Source organism: Leopardus geoffroyi, chromosome D3 (assembly GCF_018350155.1).
Source record: "Leopardus geoffroyi isolate Oge1 chromosome D3, O.geoffroyi_Oge1_pat1.0, whole genome shotgun sequence".
Lineage (NCBI taxonomy): Eukaryota > Metazoa > Chordata > Mammalia > Carnivora > Felidae > Leopardus > Leopardus geoffroyi.
Genome location: NC_059339.1, coordinates 54695551 through 54710780, shown reverse-complemented (window position 1 = coordinate 54710780; position 15230 = coordinate 54695551). Strand labels below are relative to the sequence as shown.

The window sequence follows — 15230 nt, the reverse complement described above, 5'->3', positions numbered from 1 at the left end:
TTAGTGATTTATTTGGATTTCTTTCTCTTTATTCTTTGCCTTTTTATTATTGGTTTTGGATATGTGGTTACATTGGGTTTGTAAAAACCTTTACTCTTTTTTTCTAAGCTAATTTAATAATTTTGAGTGAGTGAGAGAGAGAGAGAGGAAGAGAGAATCCCAACCAGGTTCCATGCTGTGAGCATAGAGCCTGATGCAAGGCTTAATCCCGTGACCCCAGGATTATGACCAAAGCTGAAATCAAGAGTTGGACCCTCAACCTACTGAGTAACCCAGATGCTCCTAGGTTTTTATATAACCTTTTTTTGCATATAGAGGTCTATATGAAGTTGATGGTCTTTTCAGTTTGAACCCGTTCTTTTTTCCTCTCCTCCCCACGTTTTAGGTATGTGGTGTCATATTTTATATCCTTTGTGTGCGTGTGTGTGAGTTCCTTGACCGATTTTTTTACAGAAATACTCATTATTCCTGCCTTTGCTTTCCTCCTTTGTACTTTTGGTCTTTGCTTTCCACTAAAAGAGTCTCCTTTAATATATCTTGCAGGGCTGGTTTAGTGGTCATGAACTGCTTTAGTTTTTGTTTGTTTGGGAAGCTCTTTATCTCTCCTTGTATTCTGAATGACAGCCTTGCTGGATAGGGTATTCTTGGCTGCATATTTTTCCCATTCAGCATGTTGAATATATCATGCCACTCCCTTCTGGCTTGCAACATTTGTATTTAAAGTTCTGCTGGCCTTAGGGGTTTGCTCTTGGAGGTTAAGGACTTTTGTCTTGCTGCTCTTAAGATTTTTTTCTGTATCACTGTATTTTGCAAGTTTAATTACATTTTGTCTTGGTGTGTGTCTGCTTTTGTTGATCTTGACAGGAGTTCTCTGTGCCTCCTGAATCTGATTATCTGTTTCCTTTCCCAGATTAGGGAAGTTTTCTGCTATTATTTCCTCAAATAAATTTTCTGACCCCTTTTCTTTCTTTTTCTGGAACACTTATGATACAGAGATTACTATGTTTGATGGAGTCACTGAGTTTCCTAGATCTATTCTCCTAAACGGATTGCTGCCTATTTTATACTTATTTTATTCATTTCTTCTTCTCTTGCTGTTTTCCTTTATGCATTGATAATTTTCCATAGTAGTGTACTCTGATTCCCTTCTTTTTCTCTTGTGTATCTACTATAGGTTTTTGCTTTGTGGTTACCTTAAGGCTTACATAAAACATTTTAGAGTATAGTAGTATACATATGTATACATATGTATGTGTGTATATATATATATATGTATATTTTAATATTTTAAAGTTTATTTATTTATTTTGAGAGAGAAACAGAGATAGCTATGAGAGTGGGGGAGGGACAGAGAGAGGGAGACACAGAATCCCAAGCAGGCTCCACCCTGTCAGCACTGAGCCTGATGTGGGGCTCAAACTCACAAAACCATGAGATCATGACCTGAGCTGAAACCAAGAGTTGGACACCTAACTGACTGAGCCACCCAGGCACCCTGCTATCGTAGTATATTTTAAGTTGATTAACAACTTCAATTACATACAAAAACTCTACCCTTTTATGGCTTCCTTTTTATGTTTCTGATGTCACAATTTACATCTTTTTAAATTGTGTATCCATTAGTAAGTTACTACTGCTATAGCTATTTTTAATACTTCTTTAATCTTTATATTTGAGTTAAGCAATTAGCATACCACTATACTATACTATCGGAGTATCCTGAATTTGACTATGTAACTATTTTTACCAATGTATTTTATTTTTTCAAATGTTTTCATGTTACTGATTAAAGTCTTTTCATTTTAGCTTGCAGAACTCCTTTCAGAATATCTTGTAAGGCAGGTCTGGTGGTGGTGAACTCCCTCACCTTATGTTTAGGAAACACTTAACCCTCTCTTTCATTTTAGGACACCTTCTCCAGCAAACCCGCTGGGGTCCTCTGCAGAGCAGGCCACTGGGAAATGTGATCACTTTTTCTGTATATTGATACTGATATTGGTAGCTTCTGCCCTTCTTCCTTGTTTGAAACCCTCTCCATAAGTCTTGGCTTTGCCAGTCTCTGAGTGGGGTGAAACCAAAGTAGATCTTTTGTACAGTGTACCAGAAGGGTAGGGGAGCTGGTCTCCTACCCTGTCCTCCATTTCCCAGTGAGGGGAACTATTTCAAGCTGGAGTGTTCCCTCTTGGTGCTAAGCAATGTTGGCCTGGTGGATGGGATGATGCAGTCAAAATGAAGCTGTTTTCCTTCCCTTTTTGTGAGATTATTCACAGGTGTCTTTTTGTTTTTTTGTTCTACTGTGTTGCTAAAGTTTGTTGAATGGATTCCTGAGCTCTCCCAGAACTATTTTTGTTTGTTCATAACCATCTAACTGTTGAACTTTGTTGTACAATGGAGGCTGGGTCTCCTACTCCATTGTTTTGGTGATGTCACTCTGAACAGTCTCTCAGTGTTTGCTTTTAATAGCTGGATGCTATTTGGAATACCTTCTTGTGAGAGTTAACTCAGTTGAAGTACCAGAGAAAACATCCAAATATATTCTGTGGGTTTTGGTTAATATTTGAACTATAGTTGCTTTTGCAAGGATAACACTTTTACAGCATAGTTTTACATATTATTGTCCTTATTTAAATAAATTTATATTAACTGCCCACTGAAATTTTTGTTTTCTTTTTCAAAGACAATGCCACATCACAAGCTTTGGTTCTATTTGGTGCCCCTAAGGAAGCCATTGAGATTTTTCATGAAAATAAAATGACAAATACTGAAGGTAAGGACAAAAAATAAGTTATATAATAATCCATGTAAGCTATATTTTCTCACTAGTTTGTGATGTCCATATTATATTTTTATTAAGAAATACATCCTAAATATCAGTACTATTTAGCATAATGATATATAATATTAAGAACACAATATTATTACCTATTTTATTAATAATATTATATTACAGTTGGTTATAAGAATTGTTTATAATTTCAGAAATGTTTAATTTTTAAAATGAACATTTTCTTTATTGCTTATGCCAAGATTCTTAGAAGAAAAAGAAGCAAGACTCATGTTTTTGTGGTGTGAAATCCAGAATTCAGAGTCCATAAAATATTAGCTCTTGAAGGTGTTTCTGATATTGTATGTGGAAAGAGGTAGAAAGAGATGACAAAATGCATACATTTCATGTATGAGGGTTCATACTTCAGATTATTTTGTAGGAGAACTCTCTATTAATAAAAAATGTTTACTCTTGATTTTGATAAACTGCTGCTCTGGAGATTTTCAGTTTGACAAGATAAAATTGGGATAAGGTGGCATTCTGATTCTTTACCTATTTTTCTCTAGTAGAAATGTTGAAGAGAGTTTTAATCTCCAGACTTAGGGTTTATTGTTACAGTTTGGGACAAAGTTTGTAAAATACCAATGATTGGTTTATGAAACAGTTAATTCAAGACACTGAAATATACATGTGCTATTAGGATATAGAGGTATTTCAGAAAATACCCTTATCTGAAATGTATAATCTTGCAGGCCAGGTAAAATATAATTGTCAAGCAATTAGTACAACACAGCAGAAAAGAATGGCTGTATAGAGTAATAGCAGAGGTGGCACAAAGTAATTAAAGGTTCTGCACCCAATTCCAGTGTGTGAGTATAGAGTTTCCGGACTACCAGCAATTCTTGGACACCATCTAGGATCCTAAAAGGCAACTCAATTCTGACACCATCTCTCTAGAACTAGAGTCAGATCCCATAGGTTAAGAGCTTAGTTGTACAAAATTGCCCTTCCCCCCACCACAGAGGCCAATCCAAAGCCCGCTTCTGACCAACTACTATAGACTGGCAGTTCCGGTGAACCCCTCCTTGAGTTTGCTAGAATGACCCACAGAACTCAGAGAAACATTTTCCTTACTGGATTACGGGTTTATTGTAAGAGGATATAACGCAGGAGCAGCCAGGTGGAAGAGATGTATAGAGTAAAGTAGGGCAGATGGTGCCGATCTTCCGTGCCCTCTTTGAGTTTGCACTCTCCTCAAATCTTCATGTGTTCACCAGCCTGGAAGCGTTCCAATCCCTCTCCTTTTGGGTTTTTATGAAGGCTTCTTTACCTAGGCATGGCTGATTAAATCATTGGCCATTGGCAATTGATTCCCTCCAGCCCCTCTCCCTTTCCTGGAGGTCTGGAACGGGAGTGAAAGTTGTAATTCTCTGATCATGCTCCAACTTTCCAATCATATTATCTCCCATTCTCTTGCTTGTCTTTTCATTTATTGTAATTTTTTTTTTTTTTTGAGGAGTTGAATGTTTTGTTTGGTGAAGTCTAATTTATTTTTTCTTTAATGTTTCTCTCTCTCCATCCTTCCTTCTTTCCTTTCTGCCTCCTGCCTGCTTGCACTTTAAATATATTTTTCTATTATATTCTGGCCTCCATTTTTTTCTTATTAGAAATGTAGCTCTTATTCATATCCTATTACCTTCATAGTCATGTTTTCTGGCTATTTTAAAGACTATTTCTTTATTATTGTTTTTCAGCAATTTGACTATGATATTTCCAGATGTAGTTTGTTCTCTTTATATTTTAGTTGTTTGGGATTTGCTGAGATTCTTAGATGTATAACTCAGTGTTTTTTCATCAAATTTTGAAATAATGTGGCCATTATTCCACAAATATTTTTCACTCCAAATTTCTTTTTTTTTTCAAGAACCTCAACTTCACGTTAGATTGTTTGATTTTTGTCCCACAGTTCTGTTCTTTTCATTCTCCTTTCTGTTCTTTAGAGTAGATATTTTCTATCGATTTGTGTACACATTCACTGAGTCCTTACCATATTCAATTTGTTGCTAAGTCCAACCAATATATTTTTTAATTTAAATTTTAATACTTTTCAGTTATAGAATTTCCATTTGTTTTTTTTTTTCATAGTTTTTATTTTTATGTTGATACTAAATATGTGTTCAGTTGTAAAGACCAGATTTTCCTTTAATTACTTGAACATATTTTTTTCTTTACCTTTTAGAATGTATTTATAATTTACTTTAAAATCTTTGCTATGTACAACTTCTGGGCTATCTTGGGTTCAGTTTCTACTGATTTTTTTTCTAGACTTTTAAAACACATTCTTCTGTTTCTTTGTATGATTTAATAATGGATATTTGTGTAGTACATTGTGAAGATTCTGGATTCTGTTATTTTTTTCTGAAGAGAATTGATTCTTTTTCTAGTAGGCAGCTCAGTTAATCATTTGATTAACTTAAAAGTGGTATATGCTTGGGAATGTCTGTGGCTCAGTCAGATAAGCACCAATTTTTGATATCTGCTTAGGTCATGATCCCACGGTTCATGGGATTGAGCCCCACACTGGGCTCTGTGCTGACAGTGTGGACCCTGCTTGGGATTCTCTCTCTCCCTCTCTCTCTCTCTGTCCTTCCTCTGCCTGCTATGTCTCTCTCTTTCCCTCTCTCTCTCACAATGAATAAATATACATTTAAAAAAAGTGGTATATGCTTGGTTTTCTGCAAAAAATATTCAGGCAATTTCACTCTACACACACACACACACACACACACACACACACACACACACACAGTCTAGCCCTTATCTACAGATTCAGAGAGCACTCTCATATGGATTTTTTGGGTGTCCTTCTCTGCATGGCTGTGTCTTTTTCAGTTTCCTGCCCTGAAGATTCTGTCTCCACAACCTATGATACTAATCTTTGCCCCTTATCTCAACAGGATTTCCATGTTCTTTTCTTCCCCCAGATCTCTATATTGCAATTGAAAAATTGTCCCTTGGCAGAGAGCATGATTATTGTGGGACTCAACCTTATGAATTTTCCTTTCTCAGGAGTCAAAGCCTGGAATTCCTATTTTCCAATGTCTGAAAATAGTTGTCTTGGGTTTTTTTTTTTTTTTTCATACTTGGAAGACTAAATCTATATCAGTTACTCCCTCACAGATAGTAGTAGAAATATTGATTGGTGGGATTGTTGTATGAAGATTTCTTAGAGAGAAGAGAAGCCAGGTTACAGCATGATAACATTTTTCAAAAAGTGATTTATTCTTTCATTTATTTATTCAATAGCTTTTAAGCCACTAAATATAATTTCTCTCCATAAAGAATGCAAAACTTCATGGGAAGACAGATGGGAAGCAGATAGATGTGACACAGTTAGAATGCAATGTGTTAAGTTCTAATAAAGAAATAGAAATTATACAGGTAGATCCAAATGTCTGAAAGATTCAAGAATTCCTCATAGGGAAAGGGCCATGTAAGAAGGCTGTTAATATTTGCATAGAAATTGCAATTTAAAGAAGAGAACAGGAAGTGAGGGTATTGTGACTGTTGGTATAGAATGGTCATTTGAAAAAATTGCTAGTCAAAGCAAGATTTAGTATAAGATAATAGCTATAGGAAGTAGTCAGACACAGAAATAGACCTGTGATTACTTAAGGGAAGCAAAACTAAATATACTGAAATTGCAAGTTTTAAAAGACTGAAGGGACTGGTGATAAGTGAACACTTAACAGGGCCATTTATATATTAAAAGTGGTTCGGGGTTGCTGGGTGGCTCAGTCTGTTAAGCGTCCGACTTCGGCTCAGGTCATGATCTCACAGTTTGTGAGTTCGAGCCCTGCATTGGGCTCTGTGCTGACAGTCAGAGCCTGGAGCCTGTTTCAGGTTCTGTGTCTTCCTGTCTCTCGGCCCCTCCCATACTCATGCTCTGTCTCTCTCTGTCTCTCAATAATAAATAAATGTTAAAAAAAATAAAAAAAATAAAAAGAAAGTGGTTAGAGTAGATGCAGTCTTTAGTCATCTCCAACTCTGAGTCTATGCATACTGTTTTATATATTCAGTGATAAATGTCTTCTACATTGTAAGGTTCAATAAAAAGAAAGTAATTCTAAAGTCAGAGAAAGGTTCCCTATACCCCGATTCCTCCTGTATGTAACAGAAACTAAAGGGAACTTTGTGTCTATTAAAAAAAAAAAAATTAAAGGTACTTTCTGTTAATCACACAGAGGCTTTCCGAGGAGGAGAAGTTATTTCTAAACTTGAGAACACTGACCTTTTCTACATCTGGGAAAGAAAAGATGTTAAAAGGGATAACAGAATGTGAAAAGCAAATCAGTGTTTCGATAAGTTTTCTCCTGAGTGCTGAGTTCAGATAAAGGGACAATACAGTAATTCGGGTAATGGACATAAAGGAACCACATATTAAAAGCAGGAGAGAAGGGAGAACGGGTTGGGTGAATAAATTATGAAAGGATCACATTCACTGCAAAGAGAGTTGGCAGTTTATGAACACTGCATTTTATTTCATTTGCCCATTAAATCAACCAGTCTATTTTTTTAAATGGGAGTTTCATGTTATAGAGCCAACAAACCTCAACTGTAGCTTAGATCCAGGAAGATCTTACTTACCTCTTAGGCATTGGTTCTGAGTAAGGGAGTTAAAGTTGGGCAGATGTTTAGAGAGGTTATAAGTCTTGCCTGAGCTTGTCTTTAAACACTCACCCTGACAATTTGTGCACAGGCTTTGCGAGGAGTTCTATCAGTATGTTTGACTAAAATCATTAATTAGCTGTATCATGGAATTTAAGGTGAAAAAGATTTTGTACAACACCCTACCAACGCATTCATTTATTAAGTCAGAAATCTGAGGTTAGAGACTGGATAGCTTTAACTTAAGCACAGTTAGTTATCATTCCAGTCAAAAAAAGGATGAACATGGACACCTAGTGTAGTGATCTACGGTGTCTCTAAATTGAAAAGAAATGTAAAGGAAAGTTGTAACTTGTATTATGCCTGTATTAGAATAAAAACAGTGATAATAAATCCTGGATTCTGGGTTTACATTGCGCTACTCAAGATGCCATGTCTTTTACAGACTTTTATTGCAAATTTTAACTTCGTAGTATTTCTTCACTTTACTGTATGCAAAATGTTAATCCCAAACCATAGGGGTGTAATGGAAATTAATTAGCATTCACATAATAGGGTGAGAGTGGTACATACAAAAAAATGTTAAATGAGTCATTGCTATCCTTGTTTTCTCCACATTTAATGAAGCAAAACAAATGTTTTGAGTCTAAGGACAACTGCCTGGTTGTTAAATGTGTATTAAAACTTTATTTCTAGAGGGAAGGGCAACATGCCCTTATCAAGATATTTGGATAGGAGATCAATATGTAATTTTCACCAGCTTGTTCTTTAGCCCTATGACTGTTATGGAGATGAAAATATATATATGTGTATGAACTATAGATGAGAGATGGAATATAACACACGAAATGTTCATAGCAAGTATATGTGTTGAGTATAGTCAAAGCAAACTAAACTACATTGGAATATCAGCACTGATACCTTGAAGGAACAAGCAAAATTCAAAAATGAGTGATATGTGAAACATTTGAGATGCCCTGAAATATATTTTTAGGACTGCTTCGCTTTTTTTGCCACCTTTGTAAAAATATAAGAACAACCTTAAAGTATGGCTTATACTCCAAAGCCAAGGGGAAATAGTTCAAATTTCAGTTCTCCCACCTACCAGTTCTGTGGAAACGGACACATTATATAATTTCTCTAAGCCTTTGTTTCCTCACCTATGAAATCGAGATAATCCATTTCATAAGATTGTGGTGAAGATTAAATAAAATATGGAATCAAAAGTACTTAGCATAGTTCCATGTTTGGCACATATTTTTAGTTCTCAAAAAATGTTAGTGTGCATATATGTGTGTATATATACGTATACACGTATATGTGTTTATACATATATGTAACACATGGGATAGTGTAAACATATGTAAATGAAACAGGTATGCTGTTTTCACGGACATTATGTTTTTGGAGGAGATGTTATTTAAAAGACATTTAAAACATTGCTGTTTAAATGAAGATATTTACTCTCTGAGTTGGCATGGAAACAAAAAGCACAGTCTGGAGGCAAGGCATAACTTCTGTGTTCTTCAAGGTCAGCCAAAATGAGGACATCACACTGTTCTCACTGAGGCACCGAGCCTATTTTGTGTCTTGCATTTAAGATCAGTGACTGCAGCTATCATCCAGCCCAATAGAGTCCTTAGAGGCAAAAGGACTGCAAGTAAGCACTTTGGTGGAGTTTCATGGACAACTTTGCTGTGCTTCTGCAACCTTCAGTCGACTCGGGACATGCCAGGATTAGAATCACTGAGGCACATCCGACTGAGTGGATTTTATGATGAGTACAACTTGAATGCTATAGTGGGAACATCAATCACTCTTTGCATGAGACTCCAATTTTCAGAAATGGAAGGTAGAAAATGAGGTTATTATAAGGATGAAGGGGACCTGCTTTTATTTTTTTCAGCAAGAGAAACTCATGCTGGATTTAAAGAACTTCTTCAATGCATGAATGGTTGGATATTATTTACACTGGGAGATGTGGACTCTCTTTGAAGGGAGAATTTGAAATATATTTCAAAGGCATTTTTTAAGTGATTCAGGAACTATTTAGAAACTACTGGATTAACTGGTTTTTTGCCTTTTTTCTTTAGTGTTTTTTTAAATGTTTAGTTCATGTTATAGAATACTTTATATAATTACATATAATTAATATCACCTAATATCATACCATTCTATAATTTTCTGAACTCTTTGTCAATGTGTTTATTAAAGAAATTTAAAAAGTGTTAGTATTAATAAAGCAGAATATTTTTTGCATATTCTGAATATCACAGTTTACTATTTTGTATGTAACTATTAACTAATTTCTGTCTGCTTTATCTTTAAGGGGTGAATGAAGGCATTTACTTTAGTTACCCATGTCGACGTCAAAGCTGTGCTTTAGTAAACATCCCAGCACCATGTGTGAACAAAATGATTTCACACATTGAAAATGTGGAATCTAAAATACAAGAGCATTTGAAACGGGTAAGATTTAAAATGCTAACATTTTTTGGAAGCTTGATAGAACCTGTAAGGGCTGTTACTCATCCCAGGGAGTTATTTTTTTTAATGATACTTGGAATATTTTATAGAATCTTTGCTTAGTTGTATAATTTACTAATCTAGACATGTTTTTGATAGCCTCACTTCAGAAGGGTGAAACGACCTTATTAAATAGATTTTTTTTTCCCCCTACCTGTTTGTTCGTTATCCGGAGGCAATCATGCTAAGTAGTAATTTCCATAAGCCAACTTGACTAGTAAATTAAATAGTATTTACATCATTTTTAGGGACACTAAACTGATTAGATGATTAGATGAGTAAATTGGTGTGTGAAAGGACGGCGTGCCCTTCTTTTTTTTTTTTAATTTTTTTTTTTTTTTCAATGTTTATTTATTTTTTTGGGACAGAGAGAGACAGAGCATGAACGGGGGAGGGGCAGAGAGAGAGGGAGACACAGAATCGGAAACAGGCTCCAGGCTCTGAGCCATCAGCCCAGAGCCCGACGCGGGGCTCGAACTCACGGACCGCGAGATCGTGACCTGGCTGAAGTCGGACGCTTAACCGACTGCGCCACCCAGGCGCCCCACGGCGTGCCCTTCTTAATGAGTTATTTTGTTCTAAAGAAATACTTAATAGGTCTGTTAAAAGAGAATGTAATGATTCTGTCTTTTTAACCTGTTTGCCTTTATTATTCTGAAGGGAGTTCAATCCTGAAAACACTGTAACTTCTGGTTATTTTCAAAAGATGACAAGAATGATAAAAACCTTCCCATACCTTTCATTAAGATTATTCTGTGCAAACACTGCACAAATAGATTGTGCAAACAAGAGGATAGGTTTGTGCTGTATCTCTTCCCTCACCACTGTTGTTGGATCTGGCTCTGAGAAAGTTCTGATGGGCCAGTCTTCATGCTTGATGTAGGGTGTTGTCTTCTTCAAGAGGCATACGAGTGTAGTCCTTAAAATTGCAGGACATTTCTTCTCAACATTTTTACCACTTGAAAATATTTTATCCAATAAAAGTTGTCAGCTGATTGTACCCTTGGGAGGAGTTTAACATTATTCAGTTTTATTCATTCATTGCCTATAGTCCCAGGCACTGTCTTTACCTGTCTAGTTCTGGGGGAGCAACAGGGCTCACCCCTTTACCAGTTTCCAAGGGATTATGTGTGAAGAGGACAAAATAACGCAGAGAAACAACTTGGTGATACCAGCTGGAACCTCCACCCCAAATTCCATTGCAATCCCCAACGTGAAGGGCAAAAAATAAGTCCTATTTTGAGTTGCAGATTATGTGATTCCTCTGGATTTGGGGGTTAGGAGTCAAAGCAGGTAACCTGGTTAATTATGTCTCCACATTACCCAAACTTCATGTTTTATTACTCCAATTGTTGGGGAAAAAAATGGCCCAATGATGAAGACAGGCTGGTTCATGAAGGATCTGCCAGCCAGCAAAAGAGAAAGGGGTGTTTTGCCCAAATAAGTACATTTCTTCTGCTAAGGCCTGCAAATCTGAAAGTATGGCTCAAATAACATTCTTGACTTTGTTCAATTCACAGTGACATTTCTTCCCATTGAAATTGGGTTTTTCTTGGGACTGTAAGGAGTACATTTATGCTGGGATTGGGTTGGGGTCAAGGACAGAGAAAGAAAGTGATGTTCTCTCTAGGCCTGCAGTTCATCTTCTTTTAATTACACCATTTTCACATTTGTCTAACTTATCGATTGTGTTTCTCTATAAAGTGCTTGATTTTTAAAACAGCTTTATTGAGATAATTTACATATCATAAAGTTTGTCATTTAAAGTGTACACTTCAGCATTTTTTAGTGTATTTACAGAGTTGTGCAACCATTACCATAATCACAAAAGACCACATATTGTATGATCCCGTTAATGTGGAATGTCCAAAATAGGCCAGTCTGTAGAGGCAGCAGATTAGTTTTCTAGGGCTGGGGGCTACTGCTGATGTTGTGGGGTTTCTTATGGAAACAGTGCTTGTTTGTTTTTAATCAGAATCATCTTAATCTTTTATTAGATAAAGCTCTATAAATAATTATAAAGCCATCATCTACTTTGGGTATGGACTACATTAAGTGAGTGAAAAGATCAATCTTTTTTTAAATTAAAAAAATTTTTTTTTTTTTAATTTTGAGAGAAAGATCGAAAGCAAGCAGGGGAGGGGCAGAGAGAGAAGAGAGACAGAATATCATGCAGGCTCCGCCCTGTCAGTGTAGAGCCAGATGTGGGCTTGAACCCATGCACTGTGATATCATGACCTGAGCCAAAATCAAGAGGTGGACAGTCAATCGACTGAGCTACCCAGGTGCCCTAAGGTCAGTCTTCTTTGGATCAACCATTATAGTTTGTTTGCACGTTGAATCGCAGTGGTTTCCATTATAGTCAGAATGAATGCTGTAGAGCCTGTGATTAGCAGAGATGAATCTGCCATAAGTCTGTCCATGCATTCCTAATAGTTTAATTGCAATTCTGAATTTTGAAAAGAAAATTCTTCAAAGTAGAGTTACTGTGAACCTTTTCTCTATATTTTATTTTTGCAAAGAATGAGAAAACATGGCAATATGATAGAAGTAATTACCTGGATAACTTCCCATACAAGTACTAGATTTTGTTTTATTTTTTTTTTCCACTGTATTTTTCTAGATGACCTAGACTAGAGATAGCTTTATTTACTTTGGAGTCATTTCTACTAAACTGAAATTTTTTTTTCTTCATTTGATTAATACAAATCATTAAAATGTTACCATGATTTGAAAGAACGGCATAGAGAGAAAGTATTTAGAAATCATTCTTTAAAATATAAAGAATGTGTTATACAAAAATGATAACATTATTAGCAGTAAAAGTGGTATAATGGTAATACTAAGCGCTTACTATATATCATAGGCCGTATTAAACACTTAATATGTATGATTTCATTGAAACCTTACAAAAAACTTGTGAGGTAGAAACTGCCATTATCCCCAGTTACAGGTGGGGAAACAGATTCCGGAGATAACGACTTCCCCCAAGATCACACAGTCAATGTCAGAGTTAGCATCCAGGCAGGTGTGTCTGAGATCTAAGAACATCCTATTCTCCCCCGTACTGAAAGTATCCCTGAAAGTAGGTCAGCTATGAGGATCAAAAAAATATGAATGATGAAATGCCTACAATTCCAGTTAGAAAATTTTGCTGTGCTTATACCATTTCACATGTGTTTTCAAATTCTGAAAAATAATATTTAATCATCTGATCCTACTGACTAAATCTCTAATACTTTGAGTTCTCTTATTCTGTTAATTCTATTTCATTTGAAACTTAAGGACACTTCAAATCCTAAAGTATTCACTATTTGCCATTCTATCATTCCCGTTTTCCATTATTTACTTTCTTGACTAATGTATTCATCTCTTAAAACACTCACTAATTGGTATATCTGGTTCTTTACTTTTTTATCTTACCATCCTTCTAGTCTGACAGAACTCTGCAAGCTCTGATGAGTTCCCTCTCATGATCTGCCATCTCCATTCCTACACCCCAGGCTGCTGAATAGTGCCAGAAAACATTACACAGAAATCCCAATTTGAGATGTTACACATTCATGGTGTCCAACCTCAGTGGGGCCTTTAGCAGTGCTCTGAAATTATTCTGTTTGTTAACCAGAACTTTCTCTAGTATTTTCCAGTGGCTATTCCTGTCCTCTCTTTGGTTCAGGTCTCCAAATCCTCTAATTCACTATTCATTCATCTCTTACCTTACAAAGAAAATAGGAGGTATGACAATAGAAATGCTTCAAACTCTTGTTATCCCACGTAACATTCTTGAATTCCACAAATATTATTCCTTTTGTCCTTCCATGGGAAATCTCTTCCCTCCTCAGTAGCTACTCCCCTCATCTGCATTCCATCTTTTTCAAGGATCTTGTTCCATCAGGTGTTCACATCTCTCTTCCAAATTTACTTTTTTTTCCCTAACTCACTGCTATCAATATTTAAAATATTGATGTTTCTCTTGTTTTCAAGAAAATATTTTTTATCCCATACACCTTTAAACATATCTTTTTCTCCTTCTTCATGTTTTACCTAACTAACATCTGAAAAGGATTGCATAAATTAAACATTTGTTTCCTACAAATTACTCACTTTTTAATTGGAATCTGGATTTGGTTTTTATTGTTTTAGTGAAAATACCTTCAGAAAAGTAAACATTTTTTTTCTATCTATTGGTATACACATACACACACATTCTCTCTCTGTCTCTGTCTCTCTCTCAAACTTTGTGGCTAGAACAAGCATTTATTTTGTTACCGTTGAGCAATTTGTTCTGGGCTCAGCTGGACAATTTTGTTAGTTCTTGCCTGGGGCCAGTTATGTGGATGTAAACACCTGCTAACTCAACTGGAAATAGTGACTAAGAGGGCCTCACACCCATGTCTGGGACAGTGCTCTAGGAGGACAGATCTCAGTGGGCAAAAGCTTAAACTATTTGCGTGTGTTATGATTGTTCAAGTCCCACTGGCCAAAGCAAAGCACATAATCAATCCCTTTGTTAATGCAGTAGAATATTAGACAAGATGTGGATGACATGAGAAATGAATTTGTGGGGACAGTTTATGTAGCAGTCAGTCTGTTGGTCCATTGACATCATGGTCCACAACCCATCCAATTGCAGACTGTAATCACCAACCCCCCAAAAGTTTCGTTCCATGATGGTATCATGCAGAGGTCCATGATTATATGTTCCACAACAGATATGATGTGGATGATGTTCTCTGGGTGCAGCTTCTTTTGGTCTAGAGATCTGTGAATTAAAATGATGTTAAATACTGCTCCTGCACTCTTAGCAAACAGTGGTGAAGCAGGGACAAAATTGTCACAATGAACAGTGTTACTCAAAAGGAGAGAAATGAAAGACACAGAACTTTCACTGATGCCTGTAATTCTGAAATTTATGAGGGCACATGGTGTGAGGTCTGTCACCTCTGAGTCTAAACAATGCTGCCAAGACCCAGTTCTGCTTCCTGGGGATAGTTTCCTAATTTGTGGTTCTCTTTGTCTCTTTGCATTACTCTCTGAGCTCTTGGTTCTGAGAGATATTTAGAATTCCATAAGAAGTAGACCTGAGTAACTATCTGAAACTTTTTTCCTGTATTAGTTCAGGCTGCCATAAAAAATACCACAGGCTGGAAGAATTAAACAACAGAAGTTTATTTTCTCACAGTGCTGGAGGCTAGAAGTCCAAAATCAAGGTGTTGTCACAGTTGGTTTCTATTGAGGATTTCTTCCTGGCTTGTAAACAGCCTCCTTC

General features: G+C 36.2%; 1 protein-coding gene across 6 annotated transcripts in view; it reads left to right on the top strand.

The window, feature by feature from the left end:
• The window catches only part of CCDC178 (coiled-coil domain containing 178), a 436131-nt gene that overhangs the window by 46751 nt on the left and 374150 nt on the right, over window positions 1–15230 (top strand). For 5 of the 6 annotated variants that reach the window (XM_045457578.1, XM_045457575.1, XM_045457577.1 and 2 more), the window contains 2 exons: window positions 2678–2767; window positions 9765–9904. In XM_045457578.1, the coding sequence (XP_045313534.1) occupies window positions 2678–2767; window positions 9765–9904 (230 nt within the window). Of the gene's footprint in view, window positions 1–2677; window positions 2768–9764; window positions 9905–15230 lie in introns of those variants that run through there. The other variant, XM_045457581.1, reaches the window with a different exon arrangement.